The sequence below is a fragment of the Malaclemys terrapin genome, chromosome 20, assembly GCF_027887155.1.
Source record: "Malaclemys terrapin pileata isolate rMalTer1 chromosome 20, rMalTer1.hap1, whole genome shotgun sequence".
Classification (NCBI taxonomy): Eukaryota; Metazoa; Chordata; order Testudines; family Emydidae; genus Malaclemys; species Malaclemys terrapin.
In genome coordinates this window covers 16,048,231-16,075,580 of record NC_071524.1, presented here as the reverse complement: position 1 = coordinate 16,075,580, position 27,350 = coordinate 16,048,231, and the positions used below count along the sequence as shown (strand labels likewise).

General features: G+C 51.6%; 1 protein-coding gene across 7 annotated transcripts in view; it reads left to right on the top strand.

Moving 5' to 3' along the window:
* The window catches only part of PAK4 (p21 (RAC1) activated kinase 4), a 96,352-nt gene that overhangs the window by 52,903 nt on the left and 16,099 nt on the right, over positions 1-27,350 (top strand). For all 7 annotated transcript variants that reach the window (XM_054010240.1, XM_054010244.1, XM_054010242.1 and 4 more), the window contains exon 2: positions 14,304-14,527. In XM_054010240.1, the coding sequence (XP_053866215.1) occupies positions 14,324-14,527 (204 nt within the window). In that variant the 5' untranslated portion in view covers positions 14,304-14,323. The remainder of the gene's footprint in view (positions 1-14,303; positions 14,528-27,350) is intronic.

Sequence of the window (27,350 nt, the reverse complement as noted above, 5' to 3'; positions counted from 1 at the left end):
TGCCTGGCTTTGTTTATTTAAAAAAAAACAAAACACATTTGGGTCCACCCCATGGCCAGATTTCCTGTGTAATGCCAATCCGGAGCACAGCTCTAAGCCCTCTGTAAAACCCTCTTGAGTCCGCTTTGAACTTTGCGTAGTGGAGTTACTGAAATGGTAATAACAGACCATCCAGTGTCAAATTCCTGATCTGAGTCTGTAGTTTAAAAACCCCAACCCAGAACACTGATCTGGAAACACTATCTGGAAATCTGATGCTCTGTTTTAAAAACAGTGCCTTCCCCCCACGTAAAGGGGAATATGGGCACTTTGATTTCTGCCCAAGATCAACAAAACTACACCCAAGTACAAGTGTTTTGTACGTCACTAAAAAGGAATGGGATCAGGCTGTGCGGCTCACAGCTGGAACCCCTGGACTCCCTGGCACCGCAGTTCTGACCCCAGCTGGGTCAGCTCAGCCCCTTTATTCTTTTGGAGGCAGATAAACTGGCATCCAGGAAGGGAGTAAAGGGACATAGGACTGGAAGGGGCCCATCCTACGCCCTCAAGTCCAGTCCCTGCTATCACCGTCAACTCTGTGAGATCATCCCATTCAGAAACATACCAAGCGCCAACTTAGAACAGGTTTGGTGGTTTGCCCCCGCTGCTACTGTTGCAAGGTTATTCCAGAACCTCCCTCCTCTGATGGCTAGAAACCACCTTCTCCAGCCTCCATTGATCCCTGACTAGTTTATCCCCATTTGTTCTTGTGCCAGCAGCGTCCTTTAGCTTCAATAGCTCTTCTCTCTCCCTGGTGTTTACTCCCCCCCCCCCCCCCTCCCTTCAGCCTCTTCTTATGAGGCGTCCTGTCCGATTAAAGGCCCGTCGTATCACTGACCTGAAGTAACACTCGGACTTCAGTGGTCCAGGAGCCAAGAAAGAGCCACGGTAGTGTGACCTGATAGTAAATGAACCAATCTATGTACATACACACTGTGAATGTGTGTGTAACATTGTCACCGCAAAATGACTGACCAGCTATTCTATAATTGGTTAAGAACATAGTAAAGGCATCCTGATTGGCCAGTAACTTGGATTGGTTGGTTGGTAATTGAATCGGTGTTTTAATATGTGCTGCAAAGAGCCGTTTGCGGGTCCCGAGCCTCAGTCTGAGTATTGCTGCCTTTAGGTGCAATATATGGGCCCGAAGAGTCAAAGGCCTGTAACTGTCCAACATTAAACCGTTTTAAACAAGGTTCAGGCTTTGCTAGATGGAGACCTCTGCCAGTTGAGTACCATGGTGCAAACACAGTTAGAAATCCGTTCGAACCTTTAATAAAAGAAAAACCGATACAGCATTTGAAATGTAAAGTACTAAATAAGGCAACATCCCTTGTCCCTTTTGATCTACCCAGAGAGACTTTTTTAGAAAGACCCCTCCACCCCCCGTTTGACAGTCTCTTAGATGGCTTTACACATGGGAAAGGGAAGACACTTAGTTGAGATGGGCTGGAGCTGTTGCTGTTAGTCTGTTCCTGTTTCCTAGAAGGCAAAGCAAGACCAACACCCACCAGGGGAAAGAAAAGAACAGCGAAGCTAGAAAATGCAGCGTCTGTCTCTGGTTCTGATTCTCACTTGCAACCTTGCTGCTGGAGGAGGAATAGGCCCAGCATATGGTCTAATCAGCCATTCTGAGACCTGGCAAGTTGCTGCCAGCATCAGACTAGGGAACAGCTGTTTCTGCAGAATCTATAGTCTTGGCCGGCTAAGCACATATTAGACAGAAGGCAGGGCAGGGGGTGCGGGGAGATGTGACTAGAGGTGTCTAATGTGTGGCTTACATCACAGGTGGTGATCAGGATTTAGCCAGAGCTGGTAGAGACGGCACTGTCATCTGGCTCTCTCTCTGGCCCAGTCTAGTTGGGACATCTCTCAGGATCAGGATGAAGAAGGTCCATGGTCCTAGGAGGTGGTGGGGGTGGCAGCCATATGGTGGTGAAGCTCTCTTCTTCCTCTTCTTCTCTTTTCTTTCAGTCAGCCAGCATTGCGATAGCCTCTCTGCCCGTCCATCTCTAACTTCCCCAAAAGTTTGTTCTGTTTAAGAACCCAAAAGGGAATGATGGGTGGAATAGCCCTTCCCCTCATTATTTTGCTCACCCATTCGGCCGAGTTTCTGACACATCAATTTTCGTTCATTGACTTCCAGTCCCACCCCCTCTTGTTTGCCAGGCACAACTTTAACACAGTCCTTGAGTTATATCTGTAGGCCTTTTTGTTTGGACTAACCTAGCTTTCCCCACCCCCCTCTTTTTTTGTAGATTTTCTCATCAACATGTATTGTTATAAGTTAGTGTGACACTTTATAAACTTTCTCACCGTTGAGCTCACAATTTAAGGTGTATTTGTAAGCCCAGTTATCACCACAGGCACCACCAGGAATCTCTTTTTGTGGTGCTGTTTGGGTCATTACCACGTGGGCTTTCCTTCTGAGCAGCATCTCCGTGATCCCACAGCATGCGAAGACTTGTACATCAGTCAGATCTATCCCTGATTCAGTCCACTAGCGGTGGAGCAGCATACACATTACTGAAACAGATACTTATTCTTATCAATTGACTGGGATTTGGAAAACTTTGAGAGCTAATCCTACAAACAATACCTCATACGAGCCTGGAAGCCTTTGGGGCCGTTTTGTCTAACGATTGCTTATATGAGGATTGGGTTCTTGGTTGCTTCAGTGGTCCCCATGCAGAGGAGCGCCCCATAAACATCTGCAAAGCTACCCCCGTGTCCTCCTTTGCCGTCATGCCTACGAACACTTGGCAGGAGAGGAACCTGGTGTGCTGTGACCGATACCGTCTCATAGTTTCCTTGTGCGCCTCTGTTTGTCTACCACCTGTTATCTCTTGTCTTATCGGTAGATTGACTCTCCCTGCCCTATAAAGATTACGTTTTGGTCTGTCTGTACGCTACCTAGCACAGTCGGGTCCTGGGCCATGATTGGGATTCCTAGGCACTACCACAGTAGAAATAAGTTTTACCACTGAAGCCTTTCTTACCTACTGTCTATATCTGTGTAGTGTGAGTGCCCCTCAGAAGTTACGTTTCCCTGCCAGCAGAGGTAGACATGGACGATCGATGGAATGTTTGCGTGGGTGCGTGAGTAGCATGTATGTATGCAGAACTTTGGGGGGGAAGGCAACCCAAAGAGGGGATTTCCTCCATTAGTCAAGACAGTAGAACCTCAGAATTGTGAACACCTCGAGGAATGGAGGTTGTTCTTAACTTGGAACAAAACGCTATGGTTCTTTCTAAAGTTTGCAACTAACATTGACTTAATCCAGCTTTGAAATTTTACGATGCAGAAGAAAAATGTTGTTTTCCCCCTTTATTTTGTGATAGTTTAACACAGAACTGTACTGTATTTGCCCCTTTTGGGGAAGGGGGAGGGTGTTTGTCTCTGCTGTTGCCTGTGTGCTTCTGGTTCCAAATGAGGGGTGTGGTTGACTAGTCGGTTCGTAACTCTGAGGTTCTACTGTGGGGGAGGAACGGACCTGCCACCGGAGGCTGTGGTCCTTCAGTGGCTAGGGTCGTAAATAACTTTTAAACTATTAAAACTATACCGGTTAAACATTTAACTGTTAGGCTCCGCTGCCATCCTTCATGCCCAGGATCCCCTTCCTCTTAGTAATTTTTTACTTACCGGCACCCCCTCTTCCCCCCCACATGCCGGATTAAAAAAAGCTTTTACTGTCCTTCTATTTAGACACTTAAATATTTATTTATTTAGGCACCTAAACTTTTATTTTTATTTAAGGAGCAGAAGTTTGAAAACAGGGGCTGTCATTTTTTCCCTGACAGTTTCTTGTCAAGTTTGCAAGCAGATGACACAACAGGACATGAAGTATGTCTAATATCTGAAAGTAACTCTACTCTGGGAGATCCCAGGAGGCGGCTACCCCTGTTTTTGTAGGAAAAGTTGAATTTGCTCAGTGGCGGCGAGGTCCAGGGGCGTTTCGCTGTTCTAGACGTTGTGGTATCTTTATGACCCATCTAGTTTTCAAGCTGTTTGGCCTTTTTCTCCTCAACTATCCACTCCAAAGAGCCACGAACACCGTTCAGCTGAACGCTGCTCCATGTGCCAGTTTGAGCGTTAAGGAGGACAGGTGTCGAAATGTCACCAGATCTTGGCACGCTCGGACTCGGGCTGTGCAAACATTAGGCAATGCTGCTTGAAGTTGTTCCTGTCACAAAGGAGCAAGGCCGTGCTCTGGTTTTAATCCAGGAGACGATCTCCTTTCTTTATACGGTATTGCCCCTCCAGTGCCTGTAACTACCTCAGAGTCCACTGATCTTCTCGGCTCTCCCCTGGGTCCCAGGCAGAGTGACCCCACCCCCCAGCTCATCACGACAAGCACTGAACCAATGGTCTAGTGATGTGGAAACATCCAACGTCCACAGCCCGCAAGAGGGAATAGCTTGTTGTAGGGAACCCCTGTACATGTCAGTAGCCATTGGGGGGGGGTAGGTATTGGGTCGGACTGAGCTGCAGTGCTCAGAGCCATCGCAGGGCGGCTGGTTCCAGTGGCAGTCGTGTTACTTGGCATACGTTGCCATGTGGTGTCATGGTCTGTAATTTATTTTTGGTGGCTGTCCATGACTCCCAGTGGATTGAGGTTTCTTGAGGGTCAAGTCTTGGTGTGTTTTAGTGGGTAACTCTAGAGAGCAGGGAGAAGACAGGTGGATTCTCTTTTAGAAACATTAAAATACACAGTGTTGAAGGAGCAACATAGACTCATAGACTTTGGGAAAGTGTCTCATCCTTCTCTTGCTCTTCTGCCAGGGCTGGAAGGTCGAACAGGACAGGGCAGAGGAGATTCTGTGTGCTCCATCTGGGCTCAGGACGGTGTTGCTTTCTGACCACGTTAGTGTCCCAGTCTGATTGTTCATGCATACTGCAGACCATCTGCCTGGTACAGCCTGGAGGGAGAAGCGGGTTGTATTTGCCAAAGATTAGATAGGGCGGAAGCACTCTGAATATCCAGGGCTGAAGATCCTCTTCTGCTTTTTGAATTTGGGACACGTTTTCTCGTGACATTGGGAGACGCCTCTCCTAAAACGCACAATGACATTCTCCTCCCCATCCCGACTGGCCTGAACACCAGCTTTCCCAGACTTCCGCTTGATCCTGGGTGAACTCCCATGACTAGTAACGGAAGGATTCCTGCTCCCGTCTACATGTGGCCGAGATCTTCTCTGTTCTCTAAGCAGTCAGGATGAGAGTTGTGGGAAGAAGGCTTAAACATAATGCTTTTGTGAACGCTTGTACCGAGCACTTTCTTGGCCTTGCCCCTCTAGGAGCCAGGTTGTAACAGAATGTGGTGCTAGCATCCTTCCCCTTTCAGAGCATGTGTCTTTTCAGTTGATATGAAGCTCAGTTTCCCAGGTGTGCTACGGTGCATTGGAAACCCGGGCTCAGACTTGGGTTTGAGACCCACCCTCATATTGTCCACACACACGCATCTGTTTGCCTTGGGTCAGCAAGCACTCGGGTCCCAGGTCCCATCCAGGGAGGATGGGCTCTAAGCACAAGGCCTGCTGAGGCTCTGGTCCAAACCCTATCATTTTGCAGTGTGGACGCGTCTCAAGCCGCAGAAGGTCTGTGTGGTTCAGTAGGGACTTGTTAGCCCCGTTGTAAGACCTGGCTTCAGCAATTATAAACCCAGGTTTACAACACAGTGTGGATGCTCAAGTACGGGCTTAAAAATACCAAGTCCTCATGGCCAAGTCCTACAGATGAGTCCATAATGCAGTGTAGACGTACCCATAGAGCCTTTTATCTCTAGGCCACTGGTTCTAATCCAGGTCAGTACTGAAACTGGGGGGCTATCTGGTGGTGGCCTATGTGAAATGAGTTGCTGAGGCTCGGACCAATTCCCATCGTATCCGTATCATGAATAATACCCACGGTTGACGCTAATGATGTCCCATTGTCAGCCCTCGTTAGAGGCTGAGGATTGAGTAGGCCATGGAGACGAACCCCCTCCCTGTAGAATCGGTCCCTTTATGCTCCTAGCTGATATCCTATGGCAGGGGTGGCCAACCTGTAGGTCCGTAGCCACATGCGGCTCTTCAGAGGTTAATATGCAGCTCCTTGTGTAGGCACCGACTCCGGGGCTGGAGCTACAGGCGCCAACTTTCCAATGTGCCAGGGGGAGCTCCCTGCTCAACCCCTGGCTCTGCCACAGGCCCTGCCCCCACTCCACCCCTTCCTGCCTCCTCCCCAGAACCTGCCGTGCCCTCGCTCCTCCCCTTCCCCCCAGAGCCTCCTGCACGCCAGGAAACAGCTGATCGGGAGGTGCAGGCGCTGATCAGTGGGGCTGCGGGTGGGCAGGGGCAGCTCTGTTTTTTTGCTGCCCTAAGCACGGCAGTCAGGCGGCCTTCGGCGGGACGCCTGCGGGCGGTCCGCTGGTCCCGCGGATTCGGCGGCATTTCTGCGGATGATCTGCCGGTCCCACGCCTTGGGTGTACCCGCCGCCGAAGCCGCGGGACTGGCGGACCTCCCGCAGGCATGCCGCCGAAGGCTGCCTGACTGCCACCCTCACAGCAACTGGCAGGCTGTCCCCCGCAGCTGGCCACCCAAGGCACGCACTTGCTGCGCTGGTGCCTGGAGCCGTCCCTGCGGGTGGGCGGGAGGCACTGGGAGTGGGGCGGGGGAGCTGATGGGGGGGCTGCTGACGTATTACGGGGGCTCTTTGGCAATGTCCATTGGTAAATTCTGGCTCCTTCTCAGGCTCAGATTGGCCACCCCTGCCTTATGGGCTGGGTTTACAGGATTTCCGAGAGGGGGTGGGTTTTAGGCTTCTGGAATATTGGATTGTGCCTGACATCAGTCTGAGCAGAATGTACCTAGCTATCCAGAACCTGACATGCTGCCTTCAGGCAGTCTGACGTGAGGGGTAGCCTGGGGAGAAAATCCAGCCTCTTCGTTCTACGTCGTTGTGATGCAGGCAATAGTCTAGAGTGCCAAAGAAGTAATTTGCCAGGCGCTGCCGTTAATAGCCTCTATATTCACTTATTGTATAGCGAATAACTGCACAAGGAAAGGCCACTTCTCTTTCCGCTCAAGTGGGGGGAAAACTTCAACAGGTTTCAGTGGGAGCAGGGTCTGGCTCAGCGCTGACAGAAATCATAGACATGTAGGACTGGAAGGGACCTCAGTAGGTCATCTAGTCCAGTCCCCTGCACTGAGGCAGCACATGATCTCGCGAGATAGATGGGATTAGAAATTGCTGCTGGGTGAACAGCTCTGTTCTCAGCCTGGGGTTTGCACAGGGAAGGTGTGGATCCGCTCCTGCCTTGCATTGGGTTCTAGCCCTACTTCTAATCCTAGTTCCTTCTAGTCCTTTTTACGTAGCTGCTTGGAAGCCAGAAAAGGGGCAAATGGGACAGCGAAAGAAAGAGTCTGTTTTCTAAAGTTGGTTCCTCTTGGAAAATGCTTAAAGCCATAAAGGGATTATTCTTGAATTGCTTGATTAGCTTCTAAACATTGGCACTTTAAATGTTTGAGAGATTTAGTTATCACGCGAAATATAAGGTGCCTTGTGGCCCAGGACCCAGGAATCCTTTTACCTTTCTCGCTAGCACCTTTCATCCACGTTCTTTGCAAATGCCTCATTCTTGTGAGTTGGGCTAATTATCACCTTTTTTACAAGTAGGGAAACCGAGGCTGAACGGGGCAGTGGCTTACCTAAAGCCACATAGTGGCAGAGCAAGAAATAGAACCCACAATTGCTGACTCCAGTCTCTTGTTCTAACCACTAGAGATCGTGCATCTGTGCTCCTGGGCTCTCTTCCCAGCGATCTGTGCTGACGGCTGGACTCTCTCCCACAGGCAGGAGCAGTGCCTGAGAGAGGAGGACAGCTCTGTGAAGTTACAAGCAAGAGATTGCCTGGTCGGTCACTGCCAGATTTAGATTCACGTTCCAGAGCGGCTTGCCTTTGTGCTCTTCTCCTTGCATCTTAATTGTTAGAACTTTATTTTATGGTTTTATTTTCTTCCTAGTTTAAATATTAATCCAAAATCAGGGACAACTGGCAAGCAAGTAAGGCAAAATGCCTAGAGGTCAGCTGTTCTGTTGGAAGAATAACAACCCAAGTACAAGCTATTTAATACAGGGAGCGGGGAGTAAATGAAGGAAGAAAACACAGGATCACTTTGACTGGGAATATATTTATCCTGTGCGTTTGAGATCTCAGGGCTCTAGAATAAGACTGGTCTTCTCTGTTCAGACCCAGAGCTGGCAGCCTTGGGATTCTGCCCCCATGTGAAAACGGGGAAGTGACTGGCCCAAGATATCGCAGTGGGTTGGTGGTACAATTGCAAATGGAACCCATATCAATCCCGATACGTATATTTCCTTTGCAGAAACAACAAGGAGTCCGGTGGCACCTTAAAGACTAACAGATTTATTTGGGTATAAGCTTTCGTGGGTAAAAACCTCACTTCTTCTTGCATCTTTACCCACGAAAGCTTATGCCCAAATAAAGCTGTTAGTCTTTAAGGTGCCACCAGACTCCTTGTTGTTTTTGTAGATACAGACCAACACGGCTACCCCCTGATACTTTCCTTTGCAAGTTACTTTTAAGCTATCTGTAGCCTTAAGAAATGAAAATCAAAACTAACATAACGGGCTTCTAAGGGTCTGTCTTCACTGCAGAGTCAACTTGAGCTTGCTCCAGTGAGAGCAGCCGCGCTCTGAAATAACACCCGAGTCGCTGCGTCCACACGGGTACTGCGCTCGTTTATATGTGGCACTAGGATTTCTGGGGGCGCATCCATCCCCTGATTCTTAGCGCTGCAGTAAGTTGAGCCGAACCACGAATTCTCCCGCGGTCTGTTGTGGGAGAACATGTGTGTTTCTTCTGGGCACGTGGTGGGGCTAGCGGGAAGGCACTGGAGGGGCGCTCGCAGGGTGGCTGTGTTAGCTGGCAGGCTGTGCCCACTCGAGCTCTGGCCTGTACGCCTTCTCGGGCCAGCCAACCCTAGTTAACAGCACTACCGTGGGCGAGTGAAGGGCTACCTGCACGTGTTAAGATCAATGCTCCCTGCAAACAAGCCCAGTAAGCAATCACACGTGCATTCATTGCAAAGCCTCCCTTGCCCCGAGTTGGATAGGTGACCCCGAACTCCCCGGTCACCCCTGGCAGAGGTCCCTCGAGGTCAGGGTTGGGGGGAGGAAGCGTGCTGTGTCTTTTGCTGTGTACCTGCTCTCTAGATAAAGGCCTTCGCTCTCTGGGGCTGTCAATCCAGCACCATTCACTGGAGCTAGCTTAATTAGGTAAAAATAAATGACTTTTTTTTTTTCCTTTGGTACATTAATTAGTTTTACATTAGACACTGGAGCTGCATATGGTGGCTGGTTCCCATTAATTAAAAATGCTTATTTTTAAGCAGAAAATCATGATGTGAGACGGGCCAGATTTTTCATCCTACCGTATCAGCGCTGAGTTGAGTTTTCTAGGTGCCCAGGTTGCATCGTGTGTGTGTGAGAGAGAGGGCGAGCGAGCTGCTCTCTGGGATGGCCCTGGCTGTTTTCTCCTACTGTTGGGTTTAGGTTTTATTTCCCAGTTGATTCGGGGCTGCTTGAGACTTGCAGGAACAAGGCAAATAGCATCTAGTACTGGAGGCAGATTATTATTATATGGAGATATACCTCTCAGAGAGCTGGAAGGGACCATGAAAGGTCATCGAGTCCAGTCCCCTGCCTTCACAGGTTTTTGCCCAGATCCCTAAGTGGCCCCCTCAAGGATTGAACTCACAACACTGGGTTTAGCAGGCTGATGGTCAAACCACTGAGCTATCCCTCCCCCCAATGTAGCTGTAATTAGAACGGTCTTGGTGTAATTGTCACTCCAGTGCACCACCTGAGTGACCATACATCAGAAACCTCTGACGGCAGCACATCGCCCATCTCTAGCACTTCCCATTTGGGGGCTCAAAGTTCCTTACAAACAGGAAAGACTTTGGCCTCCTAAGATGTCCAACATAGAGGAGAATTGTCCCTATTCTGCAGACGGCTAAGCAAAGAAATGAGAGGCGAAGTGACTTCTTTAAAGCTGGCCTGTGAAGGGGTTGAAATTTTGGATAGACGGGACCTGGATTTCTAATGTGTTGGGGAGGCTGTTAGCTAGGGAGACCTGCTCTCACTCCAAGGCGGGGTAGATCAAAGCACATCACAGAACTCCCAGTGCCCGGCAGCAGGGTCTGCGCGAACACTCAATGCGTGGCAGGCCAGCACGGGGTAGATTTACATTGCAGCTTGCTGCGAGCTAACAGACAAGCCCCAAGTCTCTCTCTGCCTCAGTTTCCCATCTGATGATAGCACTATCCTACCTCACAAGGGGGGGCATTGTGAGGATAAACTGGGAAGATTGTGGGCCCACGATGAGGTCAACATAGATATTGGGGGCGGCGGGGGGGATAGCTCAGTGGTTTGAGCATCGGCCTGCTAAACCCAGGGTTGTGAGTTCAATCCTTGAGGGGGCCACTTAGGGATATGGGGCAAAATCAGTACTTGGTCCTGCGAGTGAAGGCAGGGAGCTAGACTCGATGTCCTTTCAAGGTCCCTTCCAGTTCTAGGAGATGGGATATCTCCATTAATTAATTAATTAATTATGGATGGGGATATAAAAACAAGCCATCAGGCTACCTTTGTACCTCATATAGAAGCATGAAAAGGGCACAAGCCCTTTATTTAGATCAGCGGTTCTCAACCAGGGATACACGTACCCCTGGGGGTGGGCAGCGGTCTTCTGGGGGTACATCAACTCATCTAGATATTTGCCTGGCTTTACTACAGGCTACATAAAAAGCACTAGTGAAGTCAGTGCACACTAAAATTTCATAGACCATGACTTGTTTATTCTGCTCTATAGGCTAGACACTGAAATGTCAGTACAATATTTATATTCCAATCTGTTATAATGACACGATTAGAAACAAGAGAGTCGGCCATTGGTCAGTAACAGGGGGGCTGTGATACTTTTGCGTTAGGACGTCTGATTTCGTAAGCAAGTCGTTTTTAAGTGAGGTGAAAGTTGGGGTACACGAGCCAAACCCGATTCCTGAAGGGGTCCAGTCTGGAAAGGTTGAGAACCTCTGATTTAGACCCACCTGGACGATCCCACGGTAAGCAGCAGGAGTAGAGCGTAGACCTGGGACATGGTGTTTCTGTGTCGCAGTAGCACCAAGAGGCTCAACGGTGCTGGACATTGTGGACGTGTGACTCGCAAAGGTGCTGTCCCAGCCCCGTAGTAACCCAGACAGCCATCCGTCCTCTCCTGGGTTAGGTGACGTCTCTCTCCCCAGTGGGTGGCTGGGGAGAATGATCGCTGTCCGTGACTTGTGTGCTGTGTTTGTTCAGTGTACCAGACAAAACAAGTTAGTTATTGGCTCCTCCCCTGTCCTAGATGGTGTCTGTGCTCATTTGCCTCCCAGAAACTTCTTTCTTGTTTAGAACCACTCCTGAATCAAAACTGGTTTGGTGTGGTCTCTCGGGGCAGCTGGTACTGGCAGTGTGGAGGAAACAGGAAGAGAGATTGTCTTCGGCTGTGCTGAGCCTTAAGTGGAGAACTGGTTCAACCAACCAACCAACCCAGGAGGAAGGAATGATGTGACGTGTCAGCAAAGCAGAACAATTGAGGTGGAGGTTCAGTGTGTCGAGGTGACCTTTAAATGTCTGCACAGCTGTTCTGATTGGTGCCAGAAGTGTGTGTGTGTGGTACTTAACAGAAATAGATATGCTCCCTCCCCCGAGAGAGTGAGCCTGTAAAAACGACACGTGAGAGGGGGTTTCCAGGATCTGCCTCCAAATTAGGCTGACATAGGAAGGAAGTGAGAGAGTTTGAGGGGAAACTAACAAAGATGATGCGAAACATGCTTGGCATAAAGCTTTGGAAAACCAGACTTTTAAACTGGCACCCAGGACAAGAAAGAGAAGCAGGTGGCTGTAGAAGTGAGGTCATCTGGGGAAAGGCCATCGGAAAGTGAGAGGGTTTGAAGGTGGAAAGACACACGGGCAGGAATATTGTTCTAACCAGGAATGGCATATGAGAAATCCCAAAGGTGGAAGAGGTGGTAGGGACAGGATCGAGGTGAGAGATTTCGCACTGTTCCTTCAGTATGAGCTGGTACAGGGGTACAAGTGAGCGGCCAGGAGTCCCGAAAAGCTCCATGTTGCTTTGGATGTGTAGCAGTTGTCATGTGGCTGCATCATCTTGACTGTGGGATCAGGCAAATGGAGGGACCTTAAATGCGACTGTCTCTGGTGAGGATTGGCTTCGTTGCATCCTGTCTTTGGCATCAATGCTGCCTTACCTGCCTGTGTGGGGATCAGAAACGTGTGCTGCTCTGTCTCGTAAATCTCTCTCTTTTTCTGAGCTTTGGCAGGACAGACGTAGCACAGAAGGGTTGGATTTCTCCTGGGCATTTCCCATTCATCTGTCTCGTGCACGCAGCAGGCATCTCCGTCAGAGCAGAACCCTTCGGGCTGCTGAGATGTCTCATTCATGAAGCAGGAGCACACTCGGGCCACGCTGCTCCCATCTGCCATGACATACGTGCCATCTGCACCGCATGGCTGTGATGGCTCAGTGGGTGGGGTTCTTCTCCATTTCTTCTAGCTGGCTGACCAGGTGCTGTGGGGATGAAGTCCTGGCTGTTTGTTTCCTGTCTCCCTGTGAGCTCTGAGACATTGAACGTTTTGGGTAAGGGTGTATAGGAAAGGGAGATGAGACTGTCTCTAAGGCCAGGAGCCACGTGGGAGAATTTTAGCTGGTTTGTCCCAGATATTCTGACTTATTAGGCGGAGTGGAGTCCAATTAGATATTTCCTCCAAGCCGTGGAAGGAGCATGAGGACCAATCCCATAATTGTCTCAGACACTTGTGCAAACCAGATCTATAATCTGTCTAGCAGGGGAACTCTGTGCCTGGAAACTTACTCCTCTCCCATGTCAAGGGTTGTTTTGTTTGCTCCCTTGTGCTCGGCGCTGTACAAACACAACACAGCCACTTCTTGCCCCAAAGAGCTTACAATCTAAGGAAACTTTTATGCCTTACGCTTTCAAAAGTGACTGATTTTTGGGTGCCCAAGTTGGGGGACTCCTTTAAAGGAACCTGATTTAAAGGAGCGCTTAGCTCCTGCCCCCTCAAATTCAGGCCGTATCTCAAGGTGGGCACCCAAAATAACTTCTGGAAATGTGTGCCTATGGATCCGTTCTGGGGTAGTTCGGCAGCTAGATTGTTGCAAATACAGCAGCAAAATTGGAGACTGACTAAAAATCCACCGCTCGCTCTTTTTAAACGAATGCGTGACTAGCTCCAGGCATTGGTAATGAGCGAGAGCCTCTTGCATCTGAGTTACCAGTTCAAATCCAGCCTATGACTGTAGTGACTAAAAGTTGTTTCCTATCTGAGGACACTTGGACCTGTGTGAAGTGAGTTGGTGAGTCTCCGCCCGGTTCGTAGTGGACATGCATCCCCATCTCAAACCTCCCCCATAGCTGGTGCAAACTGGCCACCCCTTGTTGGCCATCTCAGCAGAGGCCAAGAATTGAATGGGCCTTCACGACTGAGCTGTCTTATACCTCACAAGGGTACCCCATCCCAGAATATGGTGGGGCAATGACCTAAATCCATTCTCTACCTGATTGGTGGCCAAGTTATAATAACTTACTGCTTAGGACTGTCAATCAAACTCCTTTCCCAAGCACTAAAAATCAGGTTAGCCTATATAAAAAAAACCCAAACAAACTCCCTCCTCCCCCGTCTAGTTTGTCCATACATAACTGGGGCAGTGGGAGTCAGGAGATCTGGGTTGTTGTCCCAGGTCTGCCACTGACCTCTGTAAACTTGGGCGTGTCAGTTCAGGTCTCTGGGTGCCTCAGTTTGCTGCTCTGGGGATAGTATTTAATAGCCTTTTGAGGCTTAATACTCAAATGCTTTGTGATGTTCTGACGGAGGATGTGAGAGACGTGCAAATCACCATCTCTGGTCTGTTGTAGAAGAGCATCCCCGTCCGGAAAGGGAGTTGGTAAAATGGTATCGAGGTACTATGGGGTGACACAATTCTAAATCCTGTGTGACTGTATTTAGCTTGCCACGTGGTCCCTGATGGGTGACTTGAGTATTCTACTATACAGTCACCTTCTATTCTATAAAGGAGCTTGATAGATTTTTGTAGCCTCCCATGATTCTCAGACAGTTCCACGATGGTACATCCTCCCCTTCCTCCTTGACGTTGATTTTTCATTCCCCTCCCAGGTCTTGTAGCCAACGTCACCATGTTCAGCAAGAAGAAGAAACGCGTTGAGATCTCTGCTCCCTCAAACTTCGAGCACCGGGTCCACACTGGGTATGACCAACAAGAGCAGAAGTTCACCGGGCTGCCGAGGCAATGGCAGGGCATCATCGAGGAGTCGGCAAAGCGACCCAAGCCACTGGTGGATCCAGTGTACATCACGGCTATTCAGCACGGCTCGCAGAAGGTAGGTGGCCTGGTGAACATTCACGCGGGCTCTGGTGTCTGCAAGAGTGAGGGGAGCTCTGGTGAATGAGGTCAGGTCGAGAGACCCTATAGTCCCTCCTTTCCCTAACAGATCAATGGGGTCTGTCAAGGGGCCTCCGTATCTAGGGATTCATACTTGTAACACTGGAATAACACCCCCACAGGACCCAGGCACCTGCACTCGTAGCTTCAAGAAGTGCCACGTTGACCGCCCTGAAGGAGAAGGAAAACTTGGCCAGGGGCAATTTGTTCTCTTCCTTTACGTTTTTGGGATGCCAGTTTGGCCAAGTAACATGGCAACTTGTTCTCCACAGCCCATTCCGTGTTTCTCCACCTCTCTCCTCAGGCTGCCAGCGAGGGGGCAGGTTTCAACAGCACCTTTATGTCCATGATGCCCTGCCTTCTTACTAGGAACAGGAGTGACCCCCGCCAAATCGCCTCTTGCTAGTCACTGAGAGCCATCGGTGGTTCCCAGCGTGGGTCGATTTAAGCTGTTAGGGCCAAATCGTATTCCCTTCCCTGAGCCACCTGGTTCAATGGAGAGTTTAAAGATGTGTGAGGGGGAACACAGGTATTAAACGGCATTTACCCCTCCTGCATATCACTCAATTCCCCTTTCCCAGTGCTTGTCTCTTCCATCATTCCTGTCCTTCAAACTTGGACCCTGGTGTGCCCGTTTGCTTTAGTCAAGAAGACCCAGCATCTGGAGATCATGCCTGCTTCCACGCTAACTCTAATGAATTATTTCTAAACCTATCCAGGTGAACGTGTCTAAATGAAGCATTAGTCCTTAGCGGGGAGAACTTGCCTGCTGTGACAGTGGCACGAAGGCTCTAGTATTTGCGTCGCTAATAGTCTGCTGCGCGTTTTCATGCACTGTTTCCTTCCCCCCCCCCCGGCGTATGATTGCTCATAAAAAAGGAAAACCATTCAACTGGGTAAGGCACGGGAAGCAAGCAATTTAAAGGCCAGCCTGAAAACCAGAAATAGCGACCTCTCCGACTCAGAGGTGTGTGTGGGAGGGATGGAGAAAGCTTGGTAATCTTGAATCCGTCGATTTCCAGGAGTATACGGAAGTCTTGCAATGCCTGGCCTTGCATCTCAAACCTGTGTGTGGGGAATTAGAAGTTCCCAAAGGTACACTGGAGAAGACTGATCGAGAACCTTAAATGTCACGGAAGAGAATTTCCTATGGCGTATGGAACTCAATGTGCTACCAGTTCAATCCCTAATGCTGGGCTGGGTAGTTGGGGGCGAGTGGGGATGCCGGGGGATAGGGGCCATTGTTGGCTAGTAGGTGTAGAGCAGGACTGGGAGTCGGGGAGAAAAGTAGAGTCCCAGCTCTGCTACTGACCTGCTGCGTGACCTTGAACTAGTCACTTAAAGCTCTGTGTCTCAATTACAGGGAGGAGGCTTTAAAAAAAACAAAACGGGGGAGGTAGATCGACTCACCTATTTAAAGCACTTTAGATACGCAGGTTAAAAAGTGCCGAGTTCCAGCAATGAGGGAAGTTGCTGGTAAAGACAAGCCTGTCATTTAACGCTCTTCTTGGCTATGTTTAAACAGCCCTCTGCGTATATTCGTTACAGACGGCCGAACTGGCTTTTATGCTATGTATGCGCCTTCCCTTCAGCAGCAAATTGCAGGGCGTGTGAGGTCCGAGTCAAAGAAAGGACTAGGGAGCTCAACAGATGTTAAGGTCCCGCCTCAAAGGAAGCCAGCTCCAGCTTGGAGGACAGAGAGTCTTGTGGTGAGAGCATTAGCTGGGCTGTGAGAGACCTGAATTCAATTCCTGCTCCACCACAGCCGTCCTGTGTCATCTCTGTGCCTTGGTTTCACACCTGTAAAAGGGGGATCTTTGCAGATTCCTTCCTAGCAGGGCGTTGAGCATAAATGTTAGAGATTGAGAGGGGCTCAGATATGGGGGTCAGATGAGAACCGTAGGCCAAAGTTCACTACTTCCAAAAAGTCCTTACTCAAAAGACGGTATGCTGGACACTTTCAGGAGCTACCTTGCGTTGCTTTGATATGACATGGTAGCTCCAAGTCCAGCGCCACTCAGGGACCCAGCCCTCAGTTTTTCTCTCCAGCAGTTTGGATGCTGATTGCGATCTTCCCAGGAGCAGCCCTCCCTTGGATGGTGCTTGGAAGTAGGACTGTTTTCAAACCGGAGGCGATTTCTGGGATCATTCATTAAGTCGATGGGAATAGACAGTGCTCGGCACCTTGCAGACTAGGCCTAGATGAATGAAGGTATGTTAATGGTATTAAATGTAACGCTTCCAGGAGGTACCCAGCATTGGGAGACACCTTGCTACCACCTGCCCTGAGCGTGAGAACTCATAGCACGTAGATAGGTTTATAGTGATAACAAGTAAAAGTTTATTTAAGAAAGTCTAGAGATTCAAATGATCGCAAGTAGAAGGATTGGAAACAAATGTTTACATAGAAACTAAAACCGTAACATGCATTCTAGAGCCTAGACGTACTTAACAAGGTATTCTTCTGTCTAATGAAGTATTGCTCGCTAGTGTTTTCCAGCCAGGCAGGCTGTGATCCCTGTTCCACGACACAAGCGATGCTGTCAGCTTGTCTCTTCAGGGAAGGATTCTGTGGGTCTCTTTGCAACCCCAGATACATCAAACCAGTCCTTTGATCTTCCTTCATAAACCAGGCACCGTTCTGCTGTGTTCCTTCCTTTAGATTCTGCTGTCTCTTGTGGATTTAGCAATTTAGATTAGCTGGTGGCTTAATATGAAAATAGACTTGCATTGTGAGAGAGACAATGACTAGCCAGAAAGAGAAGCGTCTACTATCCCCTGCCTGAACAGAACCAGAGGCATTTCACTACTTGCTGACCAGCCTTTAACATCAAGGCTCTAAGAACGTAACTTTTATAATATTTGTGCACACACTTTGCAATGGCTATCACAACCAGTGGGTTAACGGCTCTTGGTAGATACCTCGCATGCCACCCTTGGGTGAATTGCTGGCCATATGCTTGGCCCAGGGGATGCCTGTAAAACTCTCTCTGCTTGTTAGCACATAAAGAGGTTCCCGGAAGGTAAAGTATCCATCTCCAGTGATACCTTTCTCTTTCGGAAGCCAATGTTGCTCTTCCAGAAGCGGAAGGTTACAGCCACTCGTCCAACCTGTGTCCCTTTTGCCCCCACCCTGACCTGAGCGCTCCAGCATTTTGATCTTTTGGACACCAGCATCCTTCTGTGGTAAACATTTAAGTGTAGCAGCAGCAGAGGTTTTGAAGCTAAAGAACTAGATAAGTTCATGGAGGATAGGTGCATCAATGGTTTTTAGCCAGGATGGGCAGGGATGGTGTCCCTAGCCTCTGTTTGTCGGAAGTTGGGAATGGGCGACAGGGGATGGATCACTTGATGATTCCCTGTTCTGTTCATTCCCTCTGGGGCACCTGGCACTGGCCACTGGCGGGAGACAGGATACCGGGCTAGATGGACCTTTGGTCTGCCCCAATCTGGCCGTTCTTAAGCTTGCATTCCTGCAGGGCTGGCCGGCCTCCTTCCCTTGGCTCGTCCGGTTAATAATGCTGCGGTGGAGCTGCTCCAAATGCTCTGCAAGTCTTCTGCTCGAGCGGCTTTACCAACAGCCCGCGGCCTCACAGCTCTGGCTCCGTCCTAAGGGAGCTTGTTCCAGCCTTGCTCGTAGGTCTCTGAGTCTGCGTGAGGCCGAGTAGCAATGAACCTTCTTCCATCCTATCGATCCTCAAAGTGCTTCGAGTGAGCCACAAACCCTGCACAGGCATTGCACCGCCCGCATTCAGCCCCCGAGCGGAGAACGGGTCCTGTGTTACTGTAACCCCTAGGAGCCCTCGTCACAGACCTCCTCGGTGCTGTGCAGACAGAGCCAAAAGACAGTGCCTACCCCAAGGAGCTTGCAATCTAAGGCCAGAGACAGACTGGGGAGCACGAGGAAACAATGAGACAGTCTTGGTCGGGATGACTGGCTGTGGTCTCAGGGCTGGGACCGCTGGGTTGATGGATTTGCATCATCGTCGCTGCTTTCCACTAGCTTTCAGGGCCCACCTCTCCCGCTGACCGGGTTGTTCAGCACATGGCAGGGTCAGGCCTGTGGAGACAGACTGTGAAGCGAGCTCTGGTGTAATCCCTCGCCTAGGTGTCACAGGGTGAGACCGAAGGTAGGGCGGGCGACTCTCCTTGCTGGGGAGGATCTGTACGGAATCCGTGCTGGCAAACCAGAACCCGAAGGGCAAGCGGGATCTCTTTCCACACATAGGCACTGACTCCATGGGTGCTACGGGGCTGGAGCAGCCACAGGGAAAAATTGGTGGGTGCTCTGCACCCACCAGCAGCTCCCCCGCCCCAACTCGCCGCCGGGTCCTGCTTCTCCCCCCTCCCTCCCAGCGCTTGTGCCACAAAACAGCTGTTTCGCGTGGCAAGCCTGGGAAGGGGGGGGGGGGAGGAATGCGGCGCGCTTGCGGGAGGAGGCGAGTCCGTGGCGGGGATTTGAGGAGGGGTGGAGTTAGGGCAGGGCCGGGGAGGCAAGCACCCACTGGCGCAGAAAAAAGTTGGCACCTGTGTTTCCACACACGCTCAGCTGGGTTCTTGCAGCACTGGCCGAGCCAGCACTGGGAACTGCGGAGCCAGGGGTGTGACCGAGGGGAGGGAGGGGATTCACCTGTTGAGGAAACAGTCTCCCTAGGGGAATCAATTGCAGAGAGGGATGGAGGGAGAATTGGTTGGACTGGGGAATTGTTTGATCCCCTTCCACACCACACCCACCGGTACTAGTTTGGCTCTGGCGGTGCGCCAGAGCCTTCTACCTGCTCTGATCTGCTGAGCTCAGCAGCATGGGAATCCGGAGGGGGGCCGGTGTTTGCCCTGCATGAGTTGCTGTGGCAACAGGGGAAGAAAAAGCAGGGATTATGAGACACAAACAGGTTGAGCTGCGCTAGTTTTGTGGTGGAAGCGAAGATCTTTCCCTCCTCCCCTTCGTTTAATGTGACTGGGTGGAAAATGGGACTTGCCTGTCACTGAAATCCCTTCTCGGCTTTCCAGGGGGCCCCCACCTCCCCTGGGTTAGCAGTGATCCCATCCCCTCAATAGCATTGGAACATGATCTTTGTCCCCGGTTCAGCGGCCCTGACCTGGAAGGTCGTCTGTGATTCCTGCCCCGCTAGCCTGCCGCTTAAATCAAGGAAAGTGGCCCGCGGTCTCCTCAAAAGGTAGCCGGTGGCGACCCCTTCTCTGTCACTGCGTGGACAGCGTCGCTCAGTGGGAGTTTATTAAGCAACCCCAGCCGATGAGTAACGTAAGTCGGGCAAGTTCCAAGCACCAGCCGCTCTGGGTGCGAGCGTTTTATTAGGGCTACATCATAGGCCCGTATGTGTGCCAGCGGGGTGCTCCTGACGAATTCTGAATAGGGCCCTCAACCGGCACTGAAACTGGTGCCGCTCAGCGCAGGGGTTTTAAGGGGGAAAGCAACAGGCGACCCACGGACCTGAGTGTGTCAGAGCTCCGTTCCCACTGGGGGTGGGGGAGCAGTGGCTGTGTGGTGTTGGGCTCCACCAGCCAAGCCCATCTCCTCCTCCTGCCTCTCACGGCAGCAGACCCCGCAGGGTGGGAGGAGAGGAATAGGTCTATTGCAGAGCACCTCACTACGTGTGTGGCACAGGGGAGGAGCCCTGGGACTCTTTCTGTCCCCCGGAGCATTGTCTTTCCGCTCCAGGCGCCTTTGGAAATCCAGTTAAAACCTCACCCCCTGTGGAGCCCAGGTGTTGCAAAAACATGCCCGGGCCGATGGGGGGCTAATGCTTTTCGTGGGTGCCCAACCGGAAGTTTAGTTTACACTTAAAACATGTACTGGTCTAGCGACACCAGGCAGTTGGAAAATGAGGGCCCTTTCACAGAGATCCGAAATCCCTAATGGCTTTAAAATCGTCCCGTGAGCCACCTGATGGAGACCCTCCTTCCTGAGGTCTCAGCAAAACCCTTTGATCAGTCCGATTTTTCTCTTACCTCGTTGGGTCCTCTCCACCCTGTCCCCTTTCTCCTGCACCAGGCTGTGGGTGGTTTTCGTTTTGTGGGCTGCCGGCATGAAAGCTCTGCCCTCCTTCATCTGCTGCCGACCGAGCTAAAAATAAAGCCCCGTCCCAGACAGACGAGGAAACAGCCCTGGTTTTTTCGGGTCGCAGAGGCTGCTCCATCTTGTAATTTTTGCAGAGAAAATTGCCAGTTACCGTGCAGGAAGAGTGTTTTTCGTGGCACCCTGCTACATTCCTGCTTTGGGTCACACGTGTCTGCCAGAGCTGTATTCCTGTGCGACAATCTAGGCCGCAGACCTAACCATGCACTTGTCTGTCATGCCACCTTCAGCAGCTTTGTCCGCAGCTGTACGAAAGGCTGCCCTTCAGCTGGGGATGGGGCGTCCATAAACCTGATACCAGCCAGCAGGAGCCCAAATTTTATTACTGTGCCCACTAAACCAGTCTGGTTGGAACATCGATTTCCTCTGCCTCACCCCTGCCTTTCCAGTGGCACACATTTTCCATGGGCACCAGCAGGAAGCGCTTGTGCTGGCATTATGTGCTTACCTCTCCTCTGCTGGCTTAGAGGAGTGTGCATCCTCTTAACCAAGGTTGGGGGGGGAAGTGATGTGCCCAAGGTTACGCCAGTTTCAACTTGGAAACTCGCGAGTCAGTGGCAGAAGTGGGTTAGGTCTTAGGAGTCCAGATTCCCAGTATTTTCTGCGTAACTTCTGGTTCTTCCACCCACAGCATTGCTGGTTTATAGTCTCACGTAGCCACATGAAAGCTGGCTGCGTTGTATTTGCAGAGCACAGGGGCCACACGGCGTCCCGGTTTGGCTCTCATTCAGCTGGGCCTCTTTGGGTTTCCTCTGAACTTTTGGATTAGGTGTGAAGGGGCTTGGAATGCATTTGATGATTTGCATTGAGCCGTCCCTCCCAAGAGGAGGGAGAGCCTGCCCACATGAGGAAGCTGGGTGGATTTGTCGGAGCTGAAGAGTTGGATTCGGGGTAGCTTGTTGATAAATACACTTGGGTATTGTTTGCTGGCTGAGTTCAACCTGCTCCGTTCCCGCATGGGATGTGGTGAGGCTGGCTCTGAAGTAGTGGCCGATTGCTGACTATCTGTGGCATCTGTTGCCTGCCTTCGTGTACGAAGTAACCGCCTCACTCCCATCCTCAAAGAGCTTCCCCTAGGAGCCGGTGGGAAATTGCCATCCTTGGGAGTTCATAAAGTCCACCACGGAGCTGCTCCAGTGCATCTTCACTCCTAGCCTCCCCCCTCTGCCCCGCCGCGCAGTCTCCCTGCTGGGGTACGGAGAGCCGTTTCTGCAGCATCCGTGGATCAACTTCCGTGTACTCCTCCTCTGCCTCACTCCATCGTATTTGAAACCAGTTAGCTCTGATTCCCCTCTGGTTTAAACTGGTGTCAATGGATAGTAACGCCTTGACTTCATTAGAGGTGCACTGGCTGCTTACCCCTGTGAGTAGAGAGTTAGGGGACTCCTGCTGGTGTTTGCAGTTCGGTCATAGACTATAAGGCCACAGTGGGGGCTGAGATCAACTTGTCTGACCTCCCAAGCCAGAGACTTGCCCCAAATAATTCATGTGTGAACTGGAGCAGATCTCTTAGAAAACCAGCCATGATGGGGAGTCCACCGCAAGCCTTGGTAAGTTGTTCCAGTGGTTATTTACCCTCTCTGTTTAAAAAAAAAAAAAAAAAAATGTGCACTTTATTTCTGGTCTGAATTTGTCCCATTTCAACTCCTAGCCACTGGATCTTATTTAGACCTTTGTCTGCAAGACTGAAGACCCCATTATCCAATTTTTGTCTCCCATATGTAGGTGCGTATAGACTGTGATCACGTCATTCTTTATCCTTCTCTTTGTGAAACTAACTAGATTGAGATCCGAGAGTCTCACTACAAGGCCGGTTTTCCAGTCCTTGAAATCATTCTCGTGGTTCTTTGGCCCTCTTCGGTTTATTAATGTCTTGCTTGAATTGCGGATACCAGAACACACATTCCAGCAGCAGTCGCACCAGCACCAGATACAGAACTCCTATAACTTCCGTGCTCCTACTTGAGATTCCTCTCTTTCTACATCCCTTTTGGCGCCAGTGTAATCGCTGGCCCTGTGGCGGCATTCCTCTGTAAACAAGCTCCGAAATTCCTCGTCTTCCATCCTGATCTGTCCGAACCAAGAGCGCTGCTGAAACTGAGCAAGTGTTGCGGAAGTTGATGCTGGGTTTGGCTGTGGGTCTCCTCGTTGCTAATCTTGTCCTGGCACGTACCGTGGAGCAACGACGTCAATCCGGCGTGCCTCGGCTTTCCTCGGTGCCCCCGGTTCACCGCCGAGCGAGAGAGTGGGCATAACTGTGTGCGGTTCTGTAGGACTGTGGCTTTGTAGCTCGGCATTGCAATGTCCCCACAGAGACTGCTGATGGGCATGAAACATGACAGCAGCTGCTGCTCCTACATGAGCATTCTCCACGTGGGTCATCCGGTATTGACGCTGTTGGATGCTTGCCGGTAATCGTTAATATACAACACCATAAATGCCTGGCCTGCTGGGCCAGACAGATAACGGGTCTCTTCCCCACAGGGCCTTTGAGCAGAAGGCAGTGGTGCAGGCAGAGTAGAATGTAGCTATTGAGAACTTGTTCGGCCGTTTGAGGTTGGCCAGGGAAGGCCTATTTGAAACAGGGCAAAGGGCCAGGCATTTGGTCAGACTCGACTCTGTTCTTCATTGCCAGGGACCTCCTCTCAACCTTTCACCTTTCCCCCAGCTGTCCCCAAGACTGGGATCCATCTGTTAACAGCACAGGCCTAGCTTGGCTGCCCCCTTAGTCACATCTCCTTGCTGTGGTGAAAGTGTCTTCCTAGGCCCATGGACTCCTGAGGAGCAGGTGGTTCTTGCATCTGCATCCAAAGCCACTTTCCCTGGCAGCGTGGGACTCCAAGCTTATGCGGACGGGGTTGCTTGGATGAGATTCAGCTGCTCCGGCCGGAGTCTTGCCTGTCGGCCACTAGGCAACCGTGCGCTCTGCGGGAAAGACGCTACACGGTATAAATCCGTGTGCTGTGCAGGCAGAGGCTTGGCGCAGACTCCTGCGTATTGATCTGGCGGGGGAGCAGCTTTGAGGACGGCCTGCGGTGCTCTGGGGGTGCCGGCGACCGCGTGGCGGGGGACGGGAGGGGGGTTGCCGCATTGCACTGCAATAGGTGCTTAAAAATAAACCCCGTTGTCGTTCCGTGTGTGACGCTGCCCCTGTAAATTACCCAGTGCTGTCAATCGCCCTCCCCACTCCTCACCCCAGTCGCTGAAAGCAGGGCTGGGGGGGGAGAGGGCAGCCGGGAGCTGCCTGTGAGAGCCATGGAGAGGACTGCAGCAGTGTGCAGTGAAGGCAGGAGCAGAAGGAGGGAGCAGGCACCTTTGCAGGACATGACTCCACCACACTGATCCATTCCTTAAGTGCCTTTTGGATTCCAAGGCTATAGAACCACTTGCCTGGGGATATGATCTGTGTTACGAGAACTTAGAACCTCTCCCTCCACTTTGCTGCCTGTTCCGCACCATAGCAGAGGCAGGATACGTGCAAGAAAAGACCATAAATCTACAAATAGTCTGTTTCTTTTGTGCCTCCTGCTTTGAGGTGGCACCTTCTTACTTTTCTGGAGACCAGCGGATCATCGCAGCCTGGGTCAGCCACCGTGCGGGAACCTCAGGGTGTAGGACACTGGTCTTCCAAATATCTAGATTCACACGGGAAGGAAGTCCTAGGTGAGTGGCTAGAGCGAGGTCTGCGATTGGACTCTCAAATATTCCTGGATTGAGGAGGAAGTGGTTAAAAGTCAGGACACCTGTGTTCTATTCCCTGGGTGCCCGTAATCAATCTGTGCCTCACTTCCTACTCTAGAGAAAGGAGGGTCCGGCCTCAAAGCCTTTCCCGGGAGTTATCAGCACCAAGCGGGCTCACAAGTGTGTTACAAATGCGACAGTCACTGCGTGAATTTCCAGTGATCCCAGAGGCCCTGGCACGGGCAGGTCTCTGGAGGACATGGGCCTCGAAGCATTAAACAGCCTAAATGTATTCCACCCCTCCGCTTACCGCTCTTATATGGAGTTCGAGGCTTCAGCTTCTTCCTCCAACCAGTCCCGGGGAGAAGGCAGCGTCCTGCGGAGAGCCTGCTGCAGCTGGATGTCGGCCAAGCTTCCCCTGGGAGAGAGAGCTGCTGCTGCGGCTGCACTTTTTGTTAATAGGCGTGTTTGTGGCAAAACAAAGGCCTCTCCGCGCTCGCGTCCGAGACGCTCGCCAAGGCCATCCAACGCAGTCCCCAGAGTCTGCTGGGGCTCCAGCCCTGAGGCGGAGCGGCCCTCAGATCTTCCCTAGCGAGTTGGGGACTTCTCTGGCAAGACTTATTCTGGCAGAGGGCCCGTTGACCTCGCTGGGAGTCTTGCCCCGCAGACTCGAGGCCTTGTCTTCCTGCGTGCAGGCAGGGTTTCGTGCAGTACAGAGATGGGGAGGGGGAACAGGGGCGTAGGCCAGGAAGAAAGGAGTTGTGTCCTTAGCTGAGACTTCAAACGGGAAGGAGAGGCGGAGAGCTACAGGAAGGCCGCTCCTGGTAGCGGCTGCTGCAAGGAAGAAGACTTCTGTGGCGAGGGGTTGGACCGCCGGGGGCTGGTGAAGCAGCTGCTGGTAGGGAAGCCGGGTAGGGAAGCCGAGTTGGAGATGGGCGGAGAGAAGGCAGAGCTGGGGAGAGCAGCTTGGCACAGGGCAGCCCAGGGAGTTGGCTGCGGGGGCGTTTTGTGCTCCCTGGGACACAGGAGGGTGAAGAAGTGTAAACAAGCAATGGGAGGGAGGGGCGAGGCTCTCTGCCGAGCGGCTTAAAACTCAATGGCTGGAAGGCTTTATAATCTGTGATCCCAGGAATTTCTGGCCGTGGGGCGGCTGGTGACTACAGCCCAAAGTGCCTCTGCCTCTGGCTTGTAGTAGCAATTCTTCGCATTCCTCTTCCCTCTGAGGGTCATCAGGGCTTGACAAAGAGCTTCACAGAGCCCCCTCTTTAACGAACTCTGAGTAGCCCCAGCTCTCTTATACGGGGGTAGGGTGACCAGATGTCCTGATTACCCCCTACCCCCAACCCCCCCCCCCCCCCCCCCCCACACACACACACATCCCTGTCCCGATTTTTCACACTTGCTGTCTGGTCATTCTACACGGGGCACGCCGAGGCCCTGACTCCAGTCCCCTGCTCTAGCCGCTAACAGAGCCGACCTCTCAGCACGCCAGGCTGGGGGGCCTGAAAGCGACTGCAGTTGACCAGCAGAGACACAACTGCTCTGCACCAGTTTCTGCCTTACGCTTCAGCTCTTCTCCCGCATGGTAGCGCTGCTGATTGCAAGCCCCCGAAGCGGTCAGTGGGATTCGGGCACTAGCTGAGCCATTGTGGAGATGGTTCTGACCTGAGCTCGAACGCGGCTGGCGGTTGCATTCACGCTGTCTGCATTACAGACCCTGCTCGCCTCTTCGGCCCCATGGATGGAGTTTCTCTCCCCTCTCCCTCTTTCTTTCCCTAACTAGCTTCCTGGCGGGGGTCCTAGTGTTGCCAGGACGGGTCCCTCTGCTGTAGCCGCTAGCAGGATGGGATTGTCTGGGAGGACCTCGTGCCTGCACGGCTGTATTATCACCACCTGCAGCCCCGCTGTGGTAGACGCCTCTATAGCCCCTGCCACAAATTGCTTACGGACCCAGTAATCTTTTCTCCTTTCTGCTGTAAAAGGTTGGGGCTCTGTCCTGCTGCCTCCCACAAGCCTGCTATCACATTACATCCAGACCTGCGGCACCATCTGCTCTTCCAGCCCTGGGCTCCCGCACAGCTCTGCCTCCAGTCCCGAGCTCTGCGCCCTAGGGCGGCTCAACCAAATGTCAGTCGTTCTGAGTTACGTGGTGTCTGTGGGTTGTTTTGGTGACGTTTTCCATGTGCACCGTCCCAGTTCGTTTTGTCAGCAAACTGCAAACACGCTCAGGTCGGGCCGAGGCGCAGGCCGCGGTTTTGTAATTGCTGCGTGTCCCTGCGTGATCAGACAGGCGAGCAAGCCCTTCCGTTTCGTAACTGGGGGGTGCCCAGAAACCCGCAGCCCATGCAAAGCGTCTGCCTCTCCAGGCTGGAGTTGGTAAGACAGGGCAGCCAGGTGAGAAGGGGAGGGGACTGGGCCATCATCCGACACAACTGGAGGTGGGGAAAAGTCACGTCCTGCATAAATGAGCAGAGATGACGCCGTTTAGATAAAATACGTTCCCATAGGAGGTGGGGTTGGGAGTGTTAAACTCCAGGCTTTTCTAAGCTGCAGAGACATCAGTCAACGTTGCAAGGAAAGATGTAAAATCCCCCAGCCTAGCGACTGCCTGGCTTGGAGGCAGGCTCAGATCTATCCCAGGTTAACAGCGAGCTGGTTTCATAGAATATCAGGGTTGGAAGGGACCTCAGGGGGTATCTAGTCCAACTCCCTGCTCAAAGCAGGACCAATCCCCAGACAGATTTTTACCCCAAATGGCCCCCTCAAGGATTGAACTCACAACCCTGGGTTTAGCAGGCCAATGCTCAAACCACTGAGCTATCCCTCCCCACTGAGCCTCTGGGGTGACTCCTGCCTGAGAGGAGCTGGTGGGGATCTCCTCTCCGTCCAGAGTGGGCACCATACCCATTAGCAGTGCCTTTGCTGGCAGTAGCAGAGAGGCCAGGTGGATAGGACCTGGAGACTGTGTGCACATTGGGGGTGT